General features: G+C 35.5%; 2 protein-coding genes across 6 annotated transcripts in view; one reads left to right on the forward strand and one right to left on the reverse strand.

Moving 5' to 3' along the window:
* LOC131681459 (dnaJ homolog shv-like) lies at positions 1 to 2,041 on the reverse strand. Its single transcript, XM_058962258.1, has 4 exons — positions 1,682 to 2,041; positions 735 to 1,389; positions 467 to 677; positions 1 to 406 (listed from the first exon to the last, which is right to left on the reverse strand). Exons 1-4 carry the CDS (start codon positions 1,825 to 1,827, stop codon positions 342 to 344), a joined length of 1,077 nt encoding a protein of 358 aa, XP_058818241.1. The 5' UTR covers positions 1,828 to 2,041; the 3' UTR covers positions 1 to 341.
* A 6,314-nt stretch (positions 2,042 to 8,355) lies between these two features.
* LOC131681462 (uncharacterized) overlaps positions 8,356 to 27,947 on the forward strand; it is a 48,577-nt gene continuing 28,985 nt past the window's right edge. For 4 of the 5 annotated variants that reach the window (XR_009303931.1, XM_058962262.1, XM_058962264.1 and 1 more), the window contains exon 1: positions 8,356 to 8,657. Coding sequence is in view for 4 of the 5 variants with exons in the window: in XM_058962262.1 (XP_058818245.1) it covers positions 8,631 to 8,657 (27 nt within the window). In the remaining variant the exon portion in view is untranslated. The remainder of the gene's footprint in view (positions 8,658 to 27,947) is intronic. The other variant, XM_058962265.1, reaches the window with a different exon arrangement.

Below are 27,947 nucleotides of genomic sequence, written 5' to 3' on the forward strand. Positions count from 1 at the left end.
TGAGCACGATTTTAATTCATTATTGATGTATTTTCAATCCAATTGGTTTAATCTATAGCACATATTTACATTCAACCCATACAACACAAATACACGTTCACTATCGGAATTCATTCAAAACCTAAATGCTTGCACGAATAAGTTAAGCTGAACGTTGCTATTTTTTAGCTAGATTATTCTCTGAGGCAGAAGCCTCAATCTGTAATTGTTGCTCGTGTTTCCGCAAGCGTCAAACTATAGTAGCGAACAAGTTTTGCTAACCATCATCTCATCGAATTATTCTACATTACGAAAATGTGTTCCTAAAGTCTTGTGGATTGCAAACGGTCCAGACCGCGCAGTTAAGAGAATCGAAGTCCGTTGTACACTCGATTCACGGATGGCTGATTTAGCAGTTTTTTGATGTCTGGAAAGCGAAAATTATTAACCATTGACAAATTAAGCTTTATAATTATATGAACTCTACCTTCTTTTTCAGCATCACTCAGCTGGGTTTTAGGGAACTCCACATCGAACGTTATGTACAAAGTTCCCCGGAGGTTGTTATTTTCGTAATTTGGCATTCCTTCACCATTTTTTCGGATTCTTGCTCCAGGCCACGTGATCTTTTCACGAGTGATAGTCACTTTATGACCATCCAAATGATCTATATCTAGAGTAAACCCGACCAGAGCATCCTAGAAATGAACATATTTCTATACACCACTTGCTTAGTAGATGCAGTAGATACAAACCTGCAAACTAATTGTTACATTAGTGTATAGGTCATCTCCTCGTCGCTCAAACCTCTGATGTGGAACTGTTCGAATCTTCAAAATTAAATCACCCGGTTCGCCGTCAATGTGTGGCTCTCCCTCACCAGAGAATCTAGTCTCCTGACCATCCTCCATTCCTTCTTCAATTTCGATCTCGATCGTCCGTTCCTCGTTCACCAATTTTACATTGGGACACTCATCACAAACAGTTTGCTGCATCATTTGAAAACGTCCGGGGCCTAGATTACGCGTTACCATCTCTTGTCGACAGTTACATTTTCGCGTTCCATGTGCCGGTTTCATCACGGGCTTATTTCGTGTAATTTCAACAAAATTTCCATTGAACAGTTCCTCCAGCGTTACGAACAGATCCATAACTATGTTAGCTCCCCTTGGAGTTTCTCGCTGTTCCTGACCACCAAAACCGAATCCAAAATCACCGAAAAAATGTGCAAATGGATCGCTATTATCCATCATACCTTCCTTCTTGACACATTCTTCACCACATCGATCGTACAATTTGCGTTTTTCTTCGTCGGCAAGCACTTCGTACGCCGCACCCAAATCTTGGAATTTTTGCGATGCATCTGGATCATCTTGATTCTTGTCCGGGTGAAGCTCTTTGGCAAGTTTTCTTCAGAAAGAAAAAAATGTCAATATTTTACCTATATATACTTCGTCAAATATGAATTCTGAGGAAAATTTTCATTAGGTTGTAATATTCTCAGCTTTTGAAAACAAAATTCACACCGTTATAATTAATAAAGGCATTAAATTTATATAGAGTGAAATATTTGAGCCAATCCTAATGATTCGAATACGAAAAATATTGTACGCATTATTAGCACTTCTATACTCTGATACAGTCGACTTGCATCAATAAATCCTATATGTACAAATAAAAGATCCCAAACACTTCAGCTCACCTGTATGCTTTCTTGATTTCGTTTTTGTTGGCCGATTTTCGCAGACCTAAAATTTTGTAGAAATCTCTGCCAGCAGAAACTTCATGTACCAAGAAAACTAATGCGATCTGAAGCAGTACCGTGCTCCACACTGCAAAAGACCTCATTGTTGTGCGTTATTCCAAATTACTATTCGATACCCGTCTAATTACGCCAAACCCTCAATACAACCGGTCAACTGCTAGAATTTTATCACAAGATTCATTTAATTTTAAAGAATATCACGAATGTTTCACAAATTAAACGCCCTTTGAAGACTATGCTTCGTGTACCGTAATCACATTCGTCGGTCTTCAAGTGTCAGAGCAATCGGCGTTTGTTGGTGCACTGTGATTGGTGGAGATCTGACATAACAAAAACTGACAAATGGCCGTGACGGTGCTATCGGGCCCTCGGTGCTACCCAGTTGCTACCAACGTAAACCACTGAAAGTTTTTTGAATGATACGTTAAGCTTACGGAATTCGCGCTAGTGCACTGAGGGCACGCTGCTCTGAAAAGGTGGCAAAATCGTCTTAGAGCACCAGCGGCTGCTCGTTCATTGGACCATATGCGCGACTTCCGGAGGGGTAAGCATTATTTAGAGCATAGGTTCAGCAGCGTTTTATTGTATATAGAAGTTTCAAAGGAACTGGAACTGAAACAATCACATCCCCAGCAGATCGTTTTGTTTTATAATTTGAAACAGTTTTGTTTTAGGGCATGTTCAGGAGCGTTTTATTTTGCATAGGAGTTTCAAAGTAGAATTGGAACTGAAACATTCACATCCCCAGCAGAGCGTTTTGTTTTATAATTTCGAACAGTTTCGTTTTAAAATTTAAAACTGTTATACGACGCCGTTCTATTTGTTGCTGATTTTAAAACACGTTTAGAACTGTGTTTTAAATACATGCAAAGTTTTCAGCACAGACACTTAGACCAGATAGACCGGGGAAAAATAAATTTGAATTCAGTAACGCTTAAGACAAATTATGAACCTAGGACTGAAACACTCCTGAACATGCTCTAAACGTGTTTTAAAATCAGCATCAAATAAAACGAAGTCGTATAACAGTTTTAAACTTTAAAACAAAACTGTTCGAAATTATAAAACAAAGTGCTCTGCTGGGTTTGTTATTGTTTCAGTTCCAGTTCTAGTTTGACACTCCTTTATAAAATAAAACGCTGCTGAAACATGCGCTCTTAGAACTGTGTTTTAAAACATAAAGGGTATTAAGCACAGACACTTACGGCCAATTTCTTCATTGGATAAAAACCGGTTTTCGCTGAAACCCAGTTTTCAGGTTGCTGATAACCAATTAGCCGAAAACTTGTTTTCAACGAAAACCGGTTTTCATCCAAGTGAAGAAATTGGCCGTTAGGGTGCTTACAGAGTAACCGCGAGAAGTTGAGCTGAGGCTGGTACTGACAGTAGGGTTCGAGATGCGAGAAACATGCTTGCAGTACATCAAATGGAGCCTGTCAGAGTAAAAGCAGGCAGTCGGTGCAGGTCAGCTCAGCTTTCACTCTGACATTAAAATTAAAATTACCTACTGGTAGGTAATGGATTTTAAGTGTGTATTTTAATTTAAACAATTAGGACAAAATCTGACGCATTTTTTGTTCCGTGTGGCACGTCGGTTCGTCGATGATCGTAGGGCCCTCGTGTAGCTTGAACAGGGAAGCAGACGCCCAATCATATCTTTATTGGCAAACTTTTAAAGTTTATGTTTCCTCATCTCCTCCGAAACATAAAACTTGTGCTGAGCGGTGAAGAATAGTATCCCCGGAAGCTAGAGGAAGTCCGTCTTCACGAAAGTCTCAGCATCCATGATGAGAAAATGTAGCTTCGTCAGCAACTGGGCGTACATTTCCAGGCTTATGACTTTCTCACCGTCTTTTGCCGTTCATTACGATTTGAAGCCTTTTGCACATTGTACGTATGCAGTCCCCCCGTTCCTTTGCTCTGTGAACGACAGACTTGGACAGTTTAAACTTTTGTCCACATCTCTGACCGAAGCATTGGGATTCCGCTTAAACGCTTTCACTACACGCTTGTGTTCCTGATCGCTAGCAGAACATCCATTCTGATCGCATTTATCCTGCCGTTCGATGCTCAGAGTATGGTAGTAACATTGAATCACACGACTTACCGTTGACTGCACGATTTCGAGTTGTTTGGACGATGTCCTAATGATAGAGTTGAACTAAGGACAAACCACTTGTGCCGCATTTTTTAAAATAAGCGAAAATAAATGCATTTCTTTCCATCAAAATAGAAATTCATAATGTATTTTGCGTTGCGTGTAAGACGTCAAAACTCTACAGAAAACTAGCCCTACATTCAACAAAACATCGAACAAAGTGGATCAGCGTAGGACGTTTGTCGAACAAACTTTTCTGCGAAGGATTGTACAGTTGATGCAAAAATGCAAATTAAATGCATTTGTTTCTAATTTGATGCTAATTTGTAATGCATTCCTAGATTAATCTGCCCCTAGGAGGATTTTCCAGGTGTTTGAGCAAAATCAATTCGCGAGGTTGCTTTTAGAGTGACGCCAGTTTTTCCAGTTTTCGAAAAACTGACGGCGATAAGAATACAGTGTAAACAACACACTCTGAACTACTTCTACTCGAATATTTAAGAGAAAATACCTAATAGGTTATTGTCTAGTGTTTTTCCGTGATCACATTTGAAGTGGGACATTCTTTATGCTGTTTTGGACATATAACGAACCAAAGAGTTGCAAAACAGCGAAGAATCCCAGAACATCTTGTTTACAGCTGCGACAAAATATGTTTCAATCTGTTCTGAAACCTCGACACAGTATATAAGCCAAAAACAAAGAATTGGGACGAGATTTCTGTCTTTTCTGAATTGATATATTAGTAATTACCTATTCAGCTTTTTGCTGGTGGCTGCGTTTTTAAATGCGCACTCTATTTTGACAAGTCGTCTGTACAGTGTCAACTTTGACAACTCGTCAGCAGTGTCAATTTTGACAAGCGGTCTCATCAGCCTTGAGTTTCATGGCTATCATACATCCTGCATTATTTATAAGCAGATTCTCAGCTTTTGGAAAGTGTCGAGAGAATTATGCGATTAGAACCTCTGCTCTTACCTAAACTCATCACACATGAAATGACTAATAATAGCACATGAAACTTGCTTTTAAACCACCCGGAAAAGCATCTTTAACGATACAGTACCTAAAAGTAGACCTAAACAATGTTTGTTCGCATCTGATTTTGGATACAAATTTGTAGCAAAATTTGGCACCAAGAATTGACAATTGTTAGCTACAGCTGCAGCTGCGTTTACTGAAAAAAATCGGTTGCAATTCGCCTGACTTATTAGTTTCGACTAGATTGAGTATCGCTGATTGGTTTTCCGCCGTATAACAATCGCCCAATTACATTATAAGACTGATTAATTGCCTTATTGGTCGACCGATTTTTGTATGCCGATTGCGAGTAGCTAATAGTTTTGAATAGCAGATGTTCTGTATCCATATTTCGAGTTGAGTGCCGCTGTTGAATGGGACTACAGTTAACTGTGCGGATCCGTACCGAAATCAGTTTAGTTTTTCAACTGAAAAACAATATTTGTATTTGACGTTCAACTTTAGTTGAGATCAGAAGTGAACGCCTACCGCGATCAAAAAATTGAATCTAAATCACGGTTTGTCAAATTTGACAAGACTGTTGATTTGTCAAAATTGATATTGGACGGAGGACTTGTCAAAGTGGGGTGCGCATTTGAGGACGCAGCCACCAACAAAAAGCTGAATTCTGCCCTAACCTCTCAGTTCAACTATAAGAAGAAAACACATATTGAGGATTTATGAAGTGTATCTTGAAACAGCAAGATGAAATTATAACTATAACGAGAAGAAAATAGAGCAGATGTTGACTTTAGTTGTCAAGCAAGTGATAATGAAAATAAGTTCGTGCGAAAATTTAAAAACTGCTTACACCTCGAAGCTTGAGCTTGAATTCATTCAAAACCGAAGCTGATATCCAGCTTTTTACGTTCCATAATAGCGTAAAAAACAAGGTAAATAACTATATTGTCAAAAACGGAATATTATACGCATTAGAGTAAAAGGGTATAATACGCCCCAACGGGGCAAAATGCCCCTCTTCAATTCCCAGGATTCCTGAATTATCTAAAAAGTAAAAGTGACTGATAACAGTATTGTTTCATGAAATCAACATACATAGTTTGGTATTTTTAATATGTTGCAAAACAATATTCACAAAAGTTTCAAAAGAGCTATTTTGATGTAAGCTCCCACTTTTTCCATTAGTATTACAACCAATTAGAAACAGTTGGATTTGGTAGAACTATTTCAAGTAGCTTACTATAATATTACAGGTACTATCTTAGTTTTTAGCTTGGTTTAAAACTATGCGTGCGTGTAGTTCGTAGTTCATGCATTCACAACAGCTTATCACCGGCTGAAACGCCCCACCCATCGTTGTGGGGTAAAGGGCGAACACGAAATTATTGCGACACATTCAATAGGGCATAACTTTTTTACCATTGGGTATAATCAACCAAATTTTGCACACATTCTCATTGATGTATATTGTTTAAATGCTGTTAAACTCGAAGTCGTGTTTTTCGATTCAACAAAAATGGAGGTGAACCAACGCGAGTCGAGAGAACAAATTCTTTCCAAACACCTGGAATTTCCTGACCTGTCGCACCGGCAGTTGGGAAAAATGTTGAACATTCACCATTCAACCGTCTCCAGAGTGTTGAAGCGGTTGACGTTGGACCACGGCAAAGGAGCTGGAAGAAAACCGGGACCGTAGAACAAAAAGACGGAGGGAAAGGTGAAGCGGATGATTAAAGCAAATCCCAACGTTTCAAGCCGTGATTTGGCTAAAAAGATCGGCATGTCGCAGAGCTACGTCCAGAATGCAAAGAAGAGTGCTGGACTACATACATACAAGGTACAGAACTTCCCAAACCCCGATGAGCGGCAACAATCGACGGCTAAAACTCGGTCACGGAAGCTCTACGAGAAGATGCTGACAAAATATGGCTGCTGTGTGATGGACGACGAAACGTATATAAAAGCCGATTTTAAGCAAATTCCGGGGTTGGAGTTTTTCACCGGCAAGAGCAAGTTCTATATGGACGACAAATTTAAGAAGACGAAAATGTCGAAGTTCGCCTCCAAATATCTCATTTGGCAGGCCATCTGCTCTAGCGGACTGAGGAGTGAGCCTTTCGTGACAAAGGGCACAGTAAATGGCGAGATCTACAATTCTGAGTGCCTCGAGAAGCGCCTTTTGCCGTTCTTGCAGCAGCACGACGAAGCTCCGCTATTTTGGCCAGACTTGGCATCATGCCACTATTCTAAAAGTGTCCTGGAGTGGTATGAGGCCAATTCTGTCCATTTTGTTCCAAAGGACATGAATCCGCAAAACTGTCCGGAGCTGCGCCCGGTGGAGCAGTACTGGGCAATGATGAAACGGGAACTTCGGAAGTGCAAGAAGACAGTCAAAGACGAGAAGGACATGTTAAAAAAATGGAGAAAACTGAGAAACTGGTACCGGATGACACTGTAAAGACTTTGATGGAGGGCATCAAGCAAAAATGCGTTCAATTTTACACTCAAGGCTCCATCGATTAACTTTTCTTTTGATTTTTGAAGTAAATATATGTATAAAACTACCCTAAAATTTTGGTTTGATTTTAAACATTATAAGAAAATTGGCATGACATTTTCGGTGTCGCAATAATTTCGTGTTCGCCCTTTATACTCACCAATTGCTGTGGGGCATACCATCCTCTTGTTGTGGGGCATATCACACCTTAACCGCGGGCATTTTGCCCTGGGTGAAGGAAAAAACTAGAATTTAGGTATCTTTGAAAAATGTTTAATAATACTTGTATCAGGATGTTTTAATGCAAAAATGAAACGGATGCTAATTTCTATGAGCATGGTCAGGAGGGTTTCAGTTTTAGATTTATAATTTTGACAGTTCTATAATATAAAACTGAAAATTTTAAAACTGGTACTTTCTGTCCCCAGCAGCAGTTCTATTCAGTTTTAAATTCATGTCTAGCCATGCCTTCAGCGTTACTGCATTCAAATTTATTTTTCCCCAGTCTATCGGTTCTAAGTGTCTGTGCTGAAAACTTTGCATGTATTTAAAACACAGTTCTAAACGTGTTTTAAAATCAGCAACAAATAGAACGGCGTCGTACAACAGTTTTAAACTTTGAAACAAAACTGTTCGAAATAATAAAACAAAACGCTCTGCTGGGGATGTGAATGTTTCAGTTCCAGTTCTACTTTGCTCCTGAACATGCCCTAACTAATATAACAATAAATTAGAGTAGTTGGTGCGGAGATCATAGTGTCGAATGGTGAAATATAGCTATTTTTGCTTAAGGGGGGCGTATTAGACCTGTTTACCCTACGAACTAAATAATTTAGACCGCCATTATAGCACGTAAAAGCTGGATATCATGGCAAGATAAATTTATCACCAATTGAAAAGTTTCAACCGAACATTTAAACGTATCATTTTTTATTCTTCACGTTGGCTACAATGATCGGTGCATAAAGGATAACATGGCGTGTGTATGTGTGCCAAACATGCTTCCTTTCACCACATTAAGTTATCTTTCGTCTGTATCTGTCGGATTCCATCATCAGTAACTTTTATGCCGATACTCCACAAGGTGTCATATACTGGTTGCAAGCATCCAGGCGTATCGTGCACAGTGAATCCTATTTTTTCCTATTGGATTTTACATTTCCGCAGTCACCGTGTTCCGAAAGGGAGTTGGTTTCCCAAATTAACATCGCAACTAAAAATATCTTGGACGATACCGAAAGTGTATAGAACATAAAGAAAAGTGGATTACATTTTCTTCTTACTCGAGCATTTATGAAAGAGGATTATGAATGTGGACTAAATCAATTAATATCGAGGTAAAGGCTACTGCTGATGCATCTATTACATTCAAAACAGGGCATGGGTGTTTCTGAACCTATTATAGTTAAGAATGAAGAATAGCTGAAAAGTGACATGATTATCATTCTGTTCATTAGCACTATCGACCTTATTACGAAGTAAAAAAATTCCCTACTTCGCACTTTTCCCCACCGACAATTATTTTTACAAAGCACGGTTAGTTTTCTGTACAACGTTCTACGGAATTGAAGTTCAGATCCCAGCATTATTCTCTCGTTAATCATTCACTCTTACAGGTAGTTCCTAGAGTAACAGATTACTGAAGTTAAGCTGTTGAATCCTGCAGTCCAGTATACAGAATTTGATTAAAAAACTTTTCAATTTGTTGATTTTTGCTGAGCCTTGAAACCAAGGCGCTAACCCTGTAGAGCTGGACTCATGCCAAAAACAGATTCACTTTTTCATTCGTACCAAGCAAATTCACACAAAAAACTATCAGTAGCAATGTTTTGATCCACCACTAAACTTGTTTGTTTTGAGAATATTACTGTGCTAAATCTGACTGTAGGTACAAAAAGTTTAATCGACAACTACCTATGTGTCTGTTGAAAAAAAAGGTTACAGTTATAAATCATTTTTTCTACTATCCCGAGCTTAAAGTTTTAAAACAGCCCTCTTTTCATGTATAATTTAGTGCATGACTTTTGTGGATGCACATTACCACCGCCAGGTATAGCTCGGGAAATCATCGGGAGGGTAGAGTGTTTGCAGATGAGAGAGGAAAATCGATTTCATGTCATCATCCCGCTTCACCAAACCCACCCTCTCGTTTAAAAGTACAGGTTTATTACCAATTTGGACTATGTTGTGTTATCACACTAGTGTGTATAACAGTACTTTGCTTTGGGCACATTCAAAGCTAAAAGTGCATAATTTTTTAAAAGAAGGATCATGGAGGTGTAATAATTATCCTTATCATAAAAATATTCCATTTCAATTGATATTCTGAACCGTTGACCAGAATCGAACAGTGAATATCGATAACAGTCAAAACACGCATTGACGGAAGCTGCTGCACGAACTACATTATATTTATGATAAATAGGAAACTTCCTACTTTGTGTTCAGAATTGTTTCAATTCATGTTGTTTTTTAAAATATGGGTAGAGTGCTGTTGACAGAAGTGGATCACTCGAAATTTTTGGAGTGCTAGTGACATCTTTGTCAAACCATGCATATCATTCAGAGCTACAAATTTTCAACAGTTTGTTTTGAACTTGAAGGAGGAAAAATTCTCAAATCATGCCCTACTATGTTCAATATGCAGTTGTTCATTTCCATTATTCATTCAAACAGCCGACCTGCTCAATCATTTTCCATTCATTTTCAATTTCATTGGCCCTGTGAATATATCTTTACTGGGGTATTGACTAGGGTTTTCAAGCAAAACTACTCTGAACATAGTTCTTACTGTCCATGTAAGCTTGAAAACGCAAAACATGACGACATTTAATCTAAACTGGACTCCACAGAGCAGATGACAGCTTTGGTTGGTGAATGAAAAAGCATCAATTTGAAATGAAGACGTACGATTCAGTTATGAAAATCCCGCCAACTTGAAAGTGAATGATTGAGGGAGGCTTTGAATTTGAATCATGGTTGGATTTGATTGAACTGAAAGTTGGCCTTTTGAAAATGAAAATTTGCACCACTGATATCATTACAACTTTTAAGAGCTTACTTTCCATAAGCGATGAAGCACATCCTGATCGAATCAAATTAGATAAATATGCAATATGCTAGGTTCCGAATACATCTTTCGAAAAGCAAAGTGATTTTGGCCCATTCTTTACATTGCACTATGGTCCCAAAGCTGTATTTAGGAAGACAAAACTGTTTGCGGCTAAACCGCTCGTTTTAGATATATAGTATCTTCGGCAAACTTTCTTAGAACTTTCTTAACGATTTTTTTATATTAGTTGAATTAGGGTTATATATGTAAAATTCAGCTACATAATGTTCTACAAAGTTATAAATCAATCAAATTGAAGTAACTTTTCTGAAAAAACTATGTGGCTATCTCTAATGGTTTATGTGCTATGATTTTTGCAATATTTAAGGTAGGGTAACTCTTTAAAAATGGTTTTCTATTAATATCTTTTTATGTGTAAATTTCTCGCTAATACTTTGTTCTATAGGTTTTTAGAACTTTTGTAAATACACATTTTTGCCGAAGCAATAAAGTTTCTATTTCTTTTGTTTGCATAGTTACAGGCGATTTTCAAAGCAAAAATGTTTTTTTTCAAAGCTATATATCTTCCAACATTGCAAATGGATTTTCAATCCTTTAATTTCATTTGAAAGATTGAAACTTGTAGTTTTTGGTGAAAAAACTGCGAGAGCGTTATTTCTGTAAAATAAATAATTAATTTTTGAAAATGGTGTATTTTTCAACAAAAATCGTTCATAACTTTTCAAATAGACGAGATAATAACTTTGTTACTTCAGCAAAACTCTTCGCCATGCAAAGTTCTAAAAGTGCTGCAAACAAAGTATTTACGATAAATCAATGAATGAAATGACAAATGAAAAATAGTGATTTTAAGAGGTCACGTTTTCATCGCTCAATCTCTTACAGTGTATTTACAAAAGTTCTAGAAACCTCTAGAACAAAGTATTAGCGAGAAATTAACACATAAAAAGATATTAATAGAAAACCAACTTTTAAAGAGCCACCCCACCTTAAATATTTCAAAAATCATAGCACATGAACCATTAGAGATAGCCACATAGTTTCTTAAGAAAAGTTGCTTCAATCTGATTGATTTATAACTTTGTAGAACATAATAGCTGAATTTTACATATCTAAGAAGTTGATACTTTGAACACCCTAACCACAAGGACAAAGTCCTGACTTTTAATTATTTTCATTGCCGAAACCACAATTGCTCTGTTCACTTCAAATGCATGTTGCTCTTTTGATTTTTGTCCTATTTTAGCACAACTAGTTTCATTGTGTAGAAGAACACAAGAACTTGCTTAGCGATAAAAATAATGTATTTCGGAATCATTTCGGAACGGTCACATAGTATACATTCTATGGGAAATAACCTCTACTTTTCGAATATCAAGGTCTCGTTCTGCGCCTAGGTGCGCAAAATGGTTTAAGGAGATTCTGAAGCTTTGTTGTTGATATGGAGGCGCGTGGTATTTTGTGTAAAACAGCTAGACAATCTACAGTAAACCAACACGTTATACAATGGATTTAAAGTAGTGCTCTTCATTTTTTGTGATATTGCTGACATTGGTGAACAGTAACAGGAAATTTATCATGAAAACGGGATCATAGTTATAAGAAAGATTCAATGACACTGTATGGAAAAATGCATTTAATATTTTACGACTTTTGACATCAAAAATGAGCTCAGCACCTTAAAATTAGCCTAAATTGTGATTTTCAGCCAAATTAGGTAACATTTGAGGTTTTGTCCGACTTTTGTTTGAAGATCCGCCACTGTGCGCCGTCAAGTTTTGGCCCTATTATGGAGGTGTTGCACTGTTTCATAAATTACTCGGCTGACGATCGATGCAATGCATATAAATAGGTCTCGACATCTTAGCTTCGTATTTAGGAGCCCATATAATTATAAAAGTGATCTGTCTGAAAATAGTAAAATGTTCGCATTTGCGTCATTGCGTTTGTACAAAGATGGCAGACGTTTCTCAAGCCCAGGACTTCAAATGCGTAGTGTGATAATAGAAACATGGTTCATTACCCTATTTTTTTCTTTTTTAATTATTAATAAATTTCGATTTCGAAAACCCCTAGATCTACATTTTGACGAATCGTAGCTTCTTTCTCTATCGTAGTCTGCCGTTTCGAATCCGTCATTTTTAACTTTTGCCCTTCACTTTAAATCCACCATTTATAATTTTGCAACTCTGAGAAGAAAACGGATTAATAATTAGTGACCTCGAATACCCGCCTACATTTAACTTCAAGTATGTGCATTTCAATATTTCAATACAGCGGTCCCGTTAAAATTTTTGGCCGAAATTTTAACCGATTTTTTTAACATGAATATCTACCGTTGCAGTGAATAAACAAAATAGATGTTTGCGCTATCTGATTGGAAACATGCTCAACAATTATGTAACTAATTCTCTCGAATGCACAATTACTAAAAATAACGGAATGAATGGATTTTGTGCAAGCAGTAATTATCTGTGCCATGATTGGTCCGCATTATTCAGCCAAACGAGCGAGCGTTGCTAGGACTGCCCCTTTGTCACAACAGTAACTGCGACATACTTATAAAGAGGCCCGTGAAATCGTCAGTTTGCATTTTGACATCGTAGCAACTGCTGCGTTTCATGTCATGTCGAATTCTTCGGTAACAATATTTTCAACGACCGCAGCCAGGCACTGCCAATATTTCAATCCTATGACGCATACACAGAGGATACACGCAAAAAAAAGTTTCGGTTGAAATTACTATTTTAGAGGGTTAAATTAATTACATTGTACCCACAATTTTCAGCTGATAATATTATGATTTCGCTGCAACCACGTTAACAATCATTTCTACCATATTAATATATCTTTGGTTTCTGTAGTTTTCACTATGTTTGTAGTATATTCATGTCACCGTATGGTATTCGCTTTTACTATGAAAGTAGTCAAGTTGATCCCGTGATGATTTAAGTTCATAGTAAATTTTACTATACACGATATACTTTTTACTGTAAGATTTTGCTGTATACCTAAGAAATATAATGTCACAAATAAGTGCGTCGTTCTGCTAATAGTTATGAATGCATTGAGGGGTCTAGAGTACTCACGGATGTCTATGATGAAGCTAGAGCTCAAATTCCAGACAGAATTCAACTAGTCTGGTTTATGGTTATCCTAAAAGAATCAATTACATCGACAGTTTGTCATACCACTATTAAAATTTCATTTTAAACTTACCACTAGACTTTCCAGCAATGTTTTCCGGACATGTGATTGTGGATGTTGAATTATATTTATTTTGTAGAAAATTCGTTCTCACAATAAAATAAGCAATATAAATAAACTTGTTGAACACAGATTTATTGTAATGTTTACAAGAATATTATTTTCTGTGTACACATAAAATGATCACACGCCGCGGCCAAATTAGGTAACCTTTTAGGTTTTGTCAGACTTTTGTTTGAAGATCCGCCACTGTGCGCCGTAACGCTCTTTCTAAGCTGAATGAACGAATTTCAAGTGTGCGCTGACGATGGGTTCTGCTAGAAAGTGCAAAAATTGTGCAGTTCCAGTGCACTCCACTACACCGATGTCAATCAATCGAAAATCCCATCTATAAATTCTTTGTGGCGTGTTCAGATAAATTCATTAAAGCACGCACTCCAGAGTGTACTACGGGGTAATACACATCACTGTGGTCCATAATGTGAATTTAGCAGTTATTTCAACTTGTTGGTAAAACTATATAACTAATAATATGATATGTTTAACAAAGTTTTTGTGGTTTGCAAGGCTTTTCTTTTCGTTTGGATATCAGCTAGCGTGTATATATACAATTAATGTACAACCTAGTTAAAATATCACGCTTTTACACACAGAAGATAGCGCTTCCCAAGTCCGGCACGACAGATTTGTATACCAAGCGCGCTACGCTTCAATGAATGACGTCATCATCGACTATTTAAAGAACGGATTTTGCCGGATAAGCTCAGTTACCTGTTGAACGGCAGACGGAGCAGATCACTGCGCTCTGTGTTTTCACAGCCAGTGTAGCTGAGTTAGAAGTCCGTTACACTATCCAGTTTCGTCCAACACGCGACTGAGCTTGTCCGTTCAAACACTATGCTTTCTTTTGTGTTGTGCTCGTTTCCTTCACACTTTTATGTGTGATCTCGAACACAATCATTCGTAAACAAAATCGCTTGTACATACGAACTCCATTTGCAAGCACGGTTAACATAGTGTCGTGGTACTAGTTATCTCTTTCGCTCTACCCATCATCATCAGCGTGGACTCATTTTGCTTTGTGCGCTTGGGTTCAATATTTCTAGCCAAACATGTCAAATGGTCCTAAGTGAAAATGACAGTTTCTCTTTGTTTACTTTCTCTTTCGCTAATAACTCGTCCGTTTATACGTTTGTTCATTAACTCTTAGCATAATATGCTAGTCAAAATCAGCGTTTTTCGATATATCCTGAAACAATATTGAAAAGTTTTATGCTGACGCCGTAATAATCGAAAGAGAAAGTAAACAAAGAGAGGCTCTCATTTTCACTTAGGACCATTTGATATGTTTGTCGAGATTTGAGGCGAATGTGTAGGTACGTTTTTTTACGCGGGGTATACAGGTCGCATAAATGAAAACCGCGTAAATTTCAAAATCCGGGTATATGAAAACCGCGTAAATTTCAAAATCCGCGTAAATGAAAACCGCGTAAATTTCAAAATCCGCGTAAATGAGACCGTGTAAATTTAAGCATCCGCGTTAATGGGAACTTCGTTAATGGATACCGCGTAAATTAAAAAATCCGCGTAAATTTCAAAAACCACGTAAATGAAAATCACGTAAATTTCAAAATTCGCGTAAATGAAAACCGCGTTAATTTCAAAATCCGAATAAATTTCAAAAAAATACCGCGCAAAAAAAACCGCGTGAATAAACCTGAGTGTATATCTAATTTGTTAGCATATTCACAGATTTTCTGTAATGTCACAGATTTACCCCAATTTTTGATCACAGATTCTTTTTCACAGATGGCAGATTTTTGGCATTTTGATGAAAATTTCACAGATTTTTGAAAATATTGTAATTTTCACAGATTTTTCGGAAATTTATCACAGATTTTTTTTCCTGTTTCAGTTATCACAGATGGTAAAAAGATATTTTTGACCGAAACACAGATTTCAATGTAGCATCCCTGTTTATTAGCGGTTGCGTGTGTAACCTGGGGACCATTCATAAATTACGTAACGCAAAAATTGCCCAAAATGGACTCCCCCCTCCCCCCATGTAACAAATTGTCACAAATTTAGTTATCCCCCCTCCCCTATTACGTAACAAATTCCTTGAAAATTTTTTTTTTCTTCGATGAAAACATGTTACGTAACGATCTAGCTTACTCCCCCTTCCCCCTATGTCACAATATGTAACAACTTCTCGAACCCCCTCCCCCTCCAAAAAGCGTTACGTAATTTATGAATGGTCCCCTGCATGATAGCAATCTGTGCTTTCGTTGCGCAAAGACGAAAACTTTCTTAGCAACAAATTTACGCGGATCGATGAAAAGTTACAATAATGGCAAAATATAACTAAAAAACTTGGTCTATATATGAAATGTATATAATCATAATGTCTAAAATTTGATTTTTCTTCACCGGTCCGGGTTTTTTTCAACACACAATTGAAAAGTTTTTACAATTTTTAAATGCTGATCTTGTGCTTTAGCTCCAAATATTAGTTCGGCCAGTTTCCTGTCTTCTTTCTTCAGATCTTCTCAAATAAGTTTAATCGGATTCGATCACCTACTACAAATTAAATGACCTGATAATCAAGAAGCTTTGGTTCAATATGTAACATTCGCTGTTGGTTGGTTGTGCTTAAACTATACGTAAGAAATATATTTGGTTTTTATATTACTATAAATGTACTAAGAAAACAAATATTTTACATTAAATAGTGTAGTCCTACGTCTACAGTTCGTGCAACCCTGTAGTTTTTACAATGGAATTATGCTTTCCTATGAAATGTTTATTGGAGAAACTCTTTAAGACTCAAAAAAATGAGTTACAAAAACTTAATCTGGTTAGTCACAGCTGTCGATTGGCGCATCATGTATTTTCTTTGTTGTGGCGTGTTCAATCGTGTGCATAGCCGCAAGCCGCTGAACGGTGATTGATGGAATAGAGGGTCCAAGTAGCCCCGTACGCTCATTTCGCGCAAAAGTGATGAACGTTTTGAAAACATCTGTGCTTTCAAAAAATCATTCCATAAATTGGGAGCCTCAATCTTTCCAGAATACTAACATGTTATTTCTTTTCACTTTTATTTGTTACTCTAATCATGGTTTTACCATTATAATGATTTTTGTTTTAAAGATGAAATAATAAAACGCGTTATACAGTGTGTCCCACGTTCACCCCATTTTTTCAGGATAACTTTTTTTCTTACGAACAGACTGCACCAAATTTTCAGCGTTTGTTTTAAAACCTAATCAACGATGTTTCTCGAAATTTGGAAGCTCTGGTGCATTTCGTTCGTTCGTTAAAAAAAGTGCTGTCCCACATTTATACGTTCACCCTGCTATTTTTTAGATATCTTTTTTCTGTTCACACAAACTGCTCCAGATTTTCAGCGTTTATTTTAAAACCTAATCAACGATTTTTCTCGATGTTTGGAAACCCTGGTGCATTTTGATCGTGGCAATTTAAGTGAAAAATGTGTCCCTTATTTATCCGTTCACCCTATTTTCTCAGAATAACTTTTTTTTAATGAAACGTACTGCACCAAATTCTCGAAGTTTATTTTAAAGCCTAATTTACGATGTTTCTCGAAATTTCGAAGCTTTGGTGAATTTCGTTCGTTTATTATGCCAGTTAAGTGAAAAAAATGTTCCTGCATTTACACGTTCACTAAGAAAAAATATTATTTTATCCCAAAAAATACTTTATTTAAATAATTATTCAGTAATAATTAGCACTTCATGTAGTAATATTTTTGAATACAAGTTTCATTCACTTCGGCATTTAATTATCACTATTTTATTTATTTCTTGCTCTGAGCTTGGTTTAGAATGATTTGATTGCTCATTATACATCCTCGAACCATTTTCAATCGGGATAACGTCCGAAGAAATCGATACTCATATGTCCCTTCCTTAATCTAAGTGTACTATCTACTACGACATATCACTATTGACGAGTGATTGTCGTTATTGAGACAGCTCAATATAGAGGCTAGGTATTTTTTACATAGAATTTGTATGCAAAGTTTGAAATAAATCGGTCAAGTAGTGTGTGAATGGCAAAAAACACCGCAAATCGTTTTTTGCAGCGACATTCTACAAAAAGCTTTGCCATCGAGTCGCTTGTCGAAACTATTGAATGGGAAAATTACAGAATGTTATTGAAATGATACATTACAATGTACAAAAGTTTTGATCAATATGCATCACGCAATTTTTAAAAAAAAATCACGATTGTTTTTTTTAAGCTGAAGCCCTTAGTCCCCCGCCCCCCTTTAATGTTTGTTTCTTTGTAGCACCGTGTAATAGACCTTCCCCGTTCAAATACAATTTTCTAGAAATTACAAAGTACGCGATAAAAAGAATTATTCCTGGTAAAAATCTGTCGCAATACATATCAATGACGAGAAACATGATGTTCAGTCATTTCCCAGTGAAAAGGTACATGCCCCATAATTTGCATAAATGAAACCAATAAAATTTCCGAGCTTTACCTTTCCAATTTTGTAGGAATATTATTCATTCTGCTTCCGATAAAAGTTTATCAACTTCGCTTTCAGTAATGATACCCTTGTCTTCTTCTCTGAAAAAGTTGCAACCATAAAATCAAAGATAACTTTACGCAAATTATTATTTTTCTCTTTCTACCCAGCAATACCAATAGTAAAAAAATTAAGAACAATTTTATTCGCACTGTAAGTTGGATAACGGTTGAATTATTATGCAAATGCCATCTATTTCCTCCGTCTTCAGCGAACACACGAATAGTACCTACACTTGACCGCATTTTAAGCGGAAACTGCTCACCGGAAATTGCGTGCAGGGCTTGTTAGCTATCGAAAGGCAAGTAATATTTAAATGGTGTTTCTATGTTCCCTATTCCGACACTTTACTGACACGTGAGGCTAGAGGTATATTTATTGAAAACTAGACCTACGAAAGCGTAACGCGGTTTAATGGTCTCGTCGTCGAAAAGAAGAACAAGTGAAACTAATTCAGACTCTCATGCAGTTTGGCTAAGAAAAATTGACCAGTAGAAATCTGTAATTTGGGAAAACTCCCTAACTTTCTCATATGTGTCGATAGTGTCACGTTATTTTCAATTTTTTCAACTAATGTTTGACTGAACAAAAAATATATCATGGTATAACAAACTAGAAACGAGTCTACACAATGTGCGAACCTGCCAATAAGAATTGTTACTTTTACGATTCGCTATTTACCCGAATGCACATCATAAAGTTTAAGTAATTAACTGCTTCTTGAGTAGTACACTGATAAAAATTCACACCATAAAAGGATATAAAATTAAACATCACTTCCATGTACGTTTTCATGTTATAAAGTGAAACAAATGATTTTCCTTAGCATTTAACAAGGAAATCCATTAAAACGCATTTGAAGTTGTATTTCAAATAATATTCAAGCAAATTCCATATGATTACGACACGTTTTTTCATTGAATGTTGTCATGCCATGCAGAGCCGTCTTAAGACCACTCGGGGGCCCTGGGCACAACTGAGTTGAGGGGCCCCTATAATTGAACAGGCATATACTGCTGTAGAGTATGATGATCAAAAATGATCCCCATCATCAGGGAGCCATCTATGTCACCTTGAGATATATTTTATATTTTTCAAATTTAAGCCAAATCATTCAACCATGTGAAAGTATTAAAAATACTGTAGGTATCAAAACATATCGAGAAAAAAAATTAGATTTCCATCACTATAGATGGCCTTGTAAATGTCCAGGTACCGTCGAAAAACAGAAGATGATTTTGATAGATCTTAAAAAGATATAGCATTTCTGACCAATCCTACCGAAAGTGACAAAGAGCATAACATACTATATGCGGTTATGGGAGTGCGAACTCAGGTGAGTAAGGAGAGTTAAACGTCAATCATTGTCCTGAGCCAATAAAATTCAATTTGTTAAAAGATGACGACTACGTGATTTACAAAAGTTACATTGATTCGTACAAAGTTGTTCTCAATTAAAAAAAGTCAATTTCCAATTTTAAAAAAAATTCACTCTTTTTTCAACTACATTTACAGATGATAATATTGAATCAATCGATATAATGTCGAATCTAAGTGCGCGATACGAGGTTCATTCTTTTTAGATATTCGTATTTTTCGCTGCAGGATTCTTTGAAATGTCTCTTCATACATACGGTGAGGTAGATTTTTATTATATATTTTAACAGAAGTTTTGTGCTTTCTTTTATAGTGAACGGTTCGGAGAAACGAAGATAGCGAACAAATACGTATTTTCATATTCAACGAATTAGTATCTCATAGACGGTGCCGCGGTAGTTAAATGGCAAGTCTAGGGTTTTGATGGTAGAGTCGCCTCTCTGATGTCGGTGATAAGCACTCAGTGCAGAAGGAGACAGAAAGAAAAAAATAATAACAATAATTAGCCTTTTCAACTTTCGAAATTACTCGAACCTATTAATATGAACAACACAATTCATTTCAACAATTCACTACCACAACTATTAGCAGTTCATTCATAATCAGCCACAAACAGAAATGCAACCATCTACCAACGAAGCTCATCAAATACGAAAAGCAAATGCTATATCACTTTGATTACAAAATTATACAAACCCAAACATAATTGAATAAAAAATTTAGTTATAAAAAATACATTTCAATACCAGTAATGTAAAACACTCGAAATAAAAAACACAACGAATGCACGTGGCCGTGAGGCACACATTTTCGACTACTGATTCCTGATTCTGACGGCCTAAAATATTTTTGATAAGGCGGGGTGTCGTACAAGAATAACATAATTGATTTTGTACCAGAATACGACGGCATAGTGGAAAATGCCTGATCTGGCCGCGAAAGTATCGTGCAATCTCAAGAAGTCCCGGAGGAGAATTAAACTGGATTCCTAGTTTTAATATGGCTGCAAAAAAAATTTAAACAGGCTATTGTAACCCACTGTTGTATATAGCATTGAATGTCTAGTTTTAAGATAGCTGTAAAAATTTTCCTCTTTTATAAAAAAATATTTCAACATTGTAACCTCCAAGTTTTAAGATATCTAAAATCTAAAAACAAACGAGTTTGGCACCGCCAAGCTAACGCATTTGTGCCTATCAAATAAACGAACTGAAAAAAAATGAAAAGTCCAGGAGTCATTTTTAGAGGTTTTCATGAAGATTTGTCCATTCACAATCCCTGATGTGATAAAGAAATTAAAATTTTCCACATGCGCGGATCGCTTGCCAAACAAGGACTGTGTAACGAATTTCGACATCTATTCTTCCACTTTCTGTACAGCTTCCTTGTGCAAATTTTGCCACCTTGTTGCCGCTCCTGGTGCCTTTCGAACTTTATATACCGTAAACCGGGGTGACTTTGGCCACTCGAAACTTTTCTCGTAGATTGCTTATTTGGCCAGAATAGTCTACCGAATCCTTAAAATTTGAAATGAGTTTTGCTCTAAAACTTATAAAATACTGATTTGTTAAATTTTTTGAGTATATTGTTCGGTTTTTGGGTACAAAAACCACAAAAACCCGAAATTTTACTTTACCTTATTTTACGAAGCTTTGTATACTGTCTATTTTTTATAAAACAAATAAAGTTTAGATTTTAACAAGAGTAATAAATTCTAAGTGAGTTTTAATTTTTCTTTAGAGTGGGGTGCGCCAAATTTATTTTTAATAGTTCGCTTATTTTGAAAACAATTTTTTGTAAATCTACTTGGAAATAATTTCAGATTATCTCCAGCTAAAATTCGCAATATTTTTGTATATTCAATACTCCATAGCGTTAAGATGGATGAAACTCTTTGTACATTGATAAACTACTGAAGTAAAACAAGTGGAGCAGATGAAAATGTTTTCAGATCTTATTTTATTCTAGTTGGGTTCAAATTTTATGAATTTTGGTAACTCTAATTTTACAGTAGATTGGAATACTTTATACCATACCAATTAACATCTATTTTTAATATTTAGTAATTGAATATCTTTTCAGAATTAGTCTAAGCAAACATTTGAATGAAAAATATTGACAGCAAGAATTTAATGTGGGTAAACATGCAGGTTATCAAAGTCACCCCGGAATACGAAAGCGGACTTGAAATTTAAATCAGCGAACAAACAATTTGAGGTAAAACCATCAAATCTTCTTCACCATACATCAGTACATGCACACTTAAAAATATTTACATCAAGCAAGATGCACATAAAAGGAGCGTCACAATTCGCTTGAATTTACATTCAAGAACATGCAAAAATGCGTTTTGTTAACAATTCTCCATCTCCATTCAACCGAGTTCTACATAAAAGACACACAATATTTTATTTCACATGTCGAAACATGTAAAATTACAGTATTAGACAGCAAAATACGTCGCAATGTTGTTTACGTCAAATGTAATTTTTTTTTATTTCTAAGTGTGTGGTTTGAAAATATTAAACTTGAAAAAAATGTGTAGCGTCGAAAAATATGTAATGATCACTTCAAAAAGTGATCAATATCACCCCGGTTTACGGTACGTATTGTAGAAAACATTTCTTTGGAGCGAATAAAGGCGCTATAATCTAGGTTCATTAGTCAGGGCAGGACTAAATACCTCTGTCCCAACCCATGAGCTAAGGACCAAAGGAGTGACATTAACCTTTTTGATTTGGCACTCCCAACGATTTACCAAATCCCCATCAAATTGAAACGGTCGGTATGGCTGTCCACCTTTCTTCCTTATTCAAGGTTCAAAATGATTCGACGATTGAATTCTTCATTAAATGAATAATTTGATTGCCGTATAATTTTGAATTATCTTCATTCTGTACGCTGCACAGTTGGCCTGGCCGTTTTAATGATTGTGTCACATACCATATGTACCACAAACATTAAAACTGACAAGAAAAATTGTACGTGAAAGTCTGCAATTTTCCAAGATTCCCACATGTATTGGCTGTGTATGTGTAGACTAGACTAAACCAGCATTGTAGAAGATAATTCAAAAATGTTTTTGCTCAACATGATTTGAAACTTGAATCAAAATGCTGGATTGACGTTTGAATTGGTCCAATACCATCCTGATAATGTAGTGCCTCGTTCCCCATCGCTACCATCACTCCGGTTGATTGTCTGATGCTCTCTAAAATCACATGGGATAAGGTGCAATGTGTGAATTCGAGCAACTGATCCATTGTTTCCCCGCAAGCTAAAGAGTTATAAACAATTAAGTGCTACTATTTTTTTGGAACTATGATTCTATATTCATCCTAAGTTGGGGGCCCCTAAAAGCCCGGGGCCCCTGGCCCTGGCCCAGTGTGCCCATGCGTAAAGACGGTACTGATGCCATGATGTTGTTGCAATGTTATTTAGTAGTATAGCATGAACTCTCCACATGACTTTCGCGTGAAAAACATGTAATGCGTTTCTATATAAAAAATAATTGATTTCATCGATTCGTTTACCAACGAGTTGATATTCACGTGTAATTCTTTTGGGAATTTTAGTTAATGGTATGTTTTATGATGTTGATGTACTTTTCACACAATGTTCGCATGAGTTCCATTTGAAAACCATATTTTTCACACTTAATTAGACATTGAAATGACAACCGTGTGCATTTCATGTGTATGAGGATTGAATTAATTCAATAGTTTTCCACACAGTATTAACGTGTTTAGTTTTTTTTTGTATAGGATTGTTGCTTTTTGCGAACTGAATGTGATTTGATCGAAAAGGTGGAAAGGGTGGAAGAAAATTTATATTATTCCTCAACTTATTAGTCAATAAATGATACTGCTAGAATATAAAAGTAAACAATGCGATTTACTTATTATTCATCAAAATACACTTTACAATCCCCAACAAACCATGACTCGTCAACTACAGCTGTTGATATGTAACTCGATAATTGTTGTGAACTGTGCCGGCAAATAACAGTTTATCCGGAATACTCCTTCAAAGTGAATCCTGACAGTTAATTTTTAACCAAAATCCCAAATTAGTCGAGATATCAGTTTCAATAAAAAAATTAAATCCTGCGTACGTTACTGAAAAAAGCAATTTTAAATATATTGTCATACCGGCTTGAACTTTCGAACATATCTTGATACTCTTGAACCGGTTACATATCTTGATAGCTCCTGGTTTACCTAGAGTTTTTCAACAGCAACAGTCTTTCTCAAGGCTACCTATATTTTCGCTCGATCAGTCTTTCTCAAGACTACCTTTATTTTTTCGACAATTAGTCTTTTTCAAGACTACCTACTTTTTCTACTCAATCAGTCTTTTTCAAGACTAAAACATTTGTCAAGAACAATTCAGCCTAAAGAAATATTTAATTCTTCCAACATGCCTGGGTCCTCCCAGAAAGGCCGTGTGCCAAAAATTAAAGCAAAACGGAAAAGGGTATCTTCTCCACCCGAAAATTCAATTGACTGCAGCAACTCATTCGATGTTTTATCCGAATGTGAAGCTGATGAAATTTCTAAATTTCCTCGCATTGCGCATAATGCCAATGAGAAGAAAACGCAATCACCTCCGCCTCAAACATGGAATCCAAATGTCATTTGGATTCCATGTTTGAAGCTTTTCAAGTGGGTTGGGAATTTGCTAACACAATTGCAATGAAATTAAAGTTTTACAATGACTTTAAATAATCATTTAAATTTATTGAATTGGAATGCTCGTTCATTAAAAATGTGCGAAAACGAATTTTTCAACTTCTTGAGGATACATAATGTGCATATAGCCGTTGTGACCGAAGCTTATTTAAAACCAAATATTAAATTGAAGAGTAACTCTAATTTTGTTATTCATCGATTTGATCGAATTGTTGGATTCGGCGGAGGAATCGCAATAGCGGTTAATCGCAGGATCAAACATTCCGTTATGCCGTCTCTTGACACCAAGGTGATCGAGAGTTTGGGTATCGAAGTTGAAACTTATCTTGGTATCATTTTTATTGCTGCAGCCTATTTGCCTTTTCAGTGCACTGGCGAGCAAATTAATTTCTTGAAAGGAGACTTACAAAAACTTACAAGAAATCGGTCGAAATTCTTCATAATCGGTGATTTTAATGCCAAACACCGAGCCTGGAATAATGCTCAAAGCAACTCTAACGGCAAACTACTTTTTAATGATTGCTCTGCTGGTTATTATTCTATTTTGTTCCCGAATAGTCCTACGTGCGATTCGTCTGTAAGGAATCCATCAACAATTGATTTGGTTTTGACAGATCAAAGTCACTTTTGTAGCGAATTCATTATACATGCTGACTTTGATTCTGATCATCTTCCAGTAACTTTTTCGCTTTCTCAAGAAGCTGTTTCCAATCCCATTAGCTCAGTGTTCAATTATCACAAAGCGAATTGGGAAAGGTACAAAACTTATATTGAGAATAATTTTAATCATGACCTTGATTTACAAAATAAAGCTGACATTGATACGGCATTACAAAATTTAAGTATATCTATAGTTGATGCTAGAAATTTATCAGTACCAACAGCACAAAAAAAAATTAATACTCCTATTATTGACGACGATCTTCAACTTCTGATTCGCTTGAAGAATGTTCGAAGACGTCAATATCAACGTTCTCGTGATCCTGCTATGAAATGTATCTATCAGGATCTACAAAAAGAAATTAAGCATAGATTCATACTCTTAAGAAATGAAAATTTCGCGAAAGAGGTTGAACAAATCAAGCCAAATTCTAAACCTTTCTGGAAACTTTCTGAGGTTCTTTAGAAACCTCAGAAACCAATTCCAGCTTTGAAGGAAGGTGACCACATACTTCTTACAAACGAAGAAAAAGCTCAAAAACTTGCTCAGCAGTTTGAAAGCGTCCATAATTTTAATCTCAACGTTGTGAGTCCTATTGAAACCGAAGTCTTACAAAAATATGAAAACGTTTCAAATCAAGTATTGCCTCTAGACGATATTGTTGAAACAAACTATGATGAGATCAAATCCATCATGAAAAAGTTAAAAAATATGAAAGCTCCAGGTTATGATGGAATTTTCAACATTCTTCTTAAAAACCTTCCCGAAATCACCATGAGATACTTGGTCAAAATATTCAACAAATGTTTTGAATTAGCATACTTCCCTGAAAGATGAAAAAATGCCAAGATTATTCCTATTTTGAAGCCAGATAGCCAGCAGAAGCATCTAGCTATCGAACAATTAGCTTACTCTCTTCTATTAGTAAATTATTTGAAAAAATCATCCTAACTAAAATGATGTCACATATCAATGAGAATTCTATTTTTATTCCTGAGCAGTATGGATTTCGTATTGGACATTCAACTACTCATCAACTTGTGAGAATAACTAACTTGATAAAGGCAAATATCTCAGAGGGCAATTCCACTGGAGTTGCTCTTCTAGACATCGAAAAAGGTTCCGACAGTGTTTGGCACAAAGGTTTAATTGCCAAAATGTGGGATTTCAATTTTCCAATTTACATAATAAAGATAATCAAAAATTATCTTACTAACTGTACCCTACAGGTTTCTTATCAGAATTGTAAATCTAATAAGCTACCCGTTAAAGCAGGCGTCCCTCAAGGATCAAGCGTCGCACCAATCCTATACAATATTTTTACCTCTGATCTTCCAAATCTACCTACAGGCTGTAAAAGTCACTTTTCTGTGATGATACTAGCATCACAGCCACTGGTAGGAGTCTTCGTATTATCTGCAGTCGACTGCAACGAAGCTTGAATATTTTCAATGATTACCTGAAAAAATGGAAAATTTCCACAAATGCGGCAAAAACACAATTGATTGTGTTTCCGCATAAGCCAAGAGCTTCTTCTCTTAAACCAAATAATAACCATATTATTAAATTTAATGGTTTGAATTTAACATGGACAGATCAAGTTAAATACTTGGGTTTGATTTACGATAAAAAACTCACTTTTAAGGATCACATTGAAGGAATCCAAACAAAATGCAACAAATATATAAAATGTTTATACCCTCTTATAAATAGGAATTCTAGGCTCTGCCTAAAGAACAAACTATTAATTTATAAACAAATATTTAGACCGGCAATGCTATATGCAGTGCCAATCTGGGCAAGTTGTTGTGCTACTAGGAAGAAAACGCTTCAAAGGATTCAGAATAAAATTCTGAAAATGATTTTGAAGCGTCCTCCCTGGTTTAGCACAAATGAGTTGCACAGACTCGCAAACATAGAAACATTAGAAATTATGACGAACAGTATTATAAGCAACTTCCGACAAAAATCGTTGCAATCTTCAATTGCAACAATTAGCTCTCTTTATAGTTTATAAGTTAGTTTATAAGATTTGTTCAGCTCCTTATTCAGAAGACAAGTAGGTTTAAAACATCCTACTGAAAAAAATACTTAACTGCGAAAGCATATTATAACTTAATAATAATTAACTGAATCATGTAAACAATAGGGATGAAAAGTCACCACTTGTGGCTGAACACCCAATATACTAAATTAGAAATGTAAACAAAACAATATAATCAAGTAGAAAATAATATATAAATATATATATATATATATATATATATATATATATATATATATATATATATATATATATATATATATATATATATATATATATATATATATATATATATATATATATATATATATATATATATATATATATATATATATATATATATATACATATATATATATATATATATATATATATATATATATATATATATATATATATATATATATATATATATATATATATATATATATATATATATATATATATATATATATATATATATATATATATATATATATATATATATATATATATATATATATATATATATATATATATATATATTGTCAAAATTTCAGAGCGATCAAAAATCCTTTATTACATTTCCTGGCAAATCAAAAAAAGTTTTCAGTGCGCTTGAAATACCTAAGAGGCGGTGTGGCAAAATTGGAAATTTGAACATTTTAATATTTTTGTCGTCTTCCATTTCTTGGTATATCATTTTTAAGACCCTAAAGCACAGGGCACAGTGGGGTATCATCTTAATCAACACAGTTGATATCCCTATTTATTGGTGTGATTATAACTTTTTCGCAATCAAAACTAGGAGGAAACAAGTGCTGTTTATACAAAAATAGTTATAATATTTGTCGCAATAAAAAGCAAGTAAAACTGCTACCAAATTAGATGTTTCCTGAAATAGAATATAAAAATAGTGCTTCCTTCTGGGAGTACGTTTCATACTACGTTGTACTTTGCAGGCATAATGGGCCATGGCTCCCATTCCCTTAATAACCGTCGAAGCGTGGCGTGTATAATACAATCAAATCATGATG

Source organism: Topomyia yanbarensis, chromosome 2, assembly GCF_030247195.1.
Source record: "Topomyia yanbarensis strain Yona2022 chromosome 2, ASM3024719v1, whole genome shotgun sequence".
Lineage (NCBI taxonomy): Eukaryota > Metazoa > Arthropoda > Insecta > Diptera > Culicidae > Topomyia > Topomyia yanbarensis.

Bases quoted from the DNA above. Each gene is read 5' to 3' on its own strand.
- LOC131681459 (XM_058962258.1), bottom strand. From the start codon at position 1,827: ATGAGGTCTTTTGCAGTGTGGAGCACGGTACTGCTTCAGATCGCATTA. The intron at 678-734 runs GTTTGTATCTAC...GTTCATTTCTAG, and splicing joins ATGTAACAATTAGTTTGCAG to GATGCTCTGGTCGGGTTTAC. The intron at 407-466 runs GTAGAGTTCATA...TTCGCTTTCCAG, and splicing joins GAGTGATGCTGAAAAAGAAG to ACATCAAAAAACTGCTAAAT.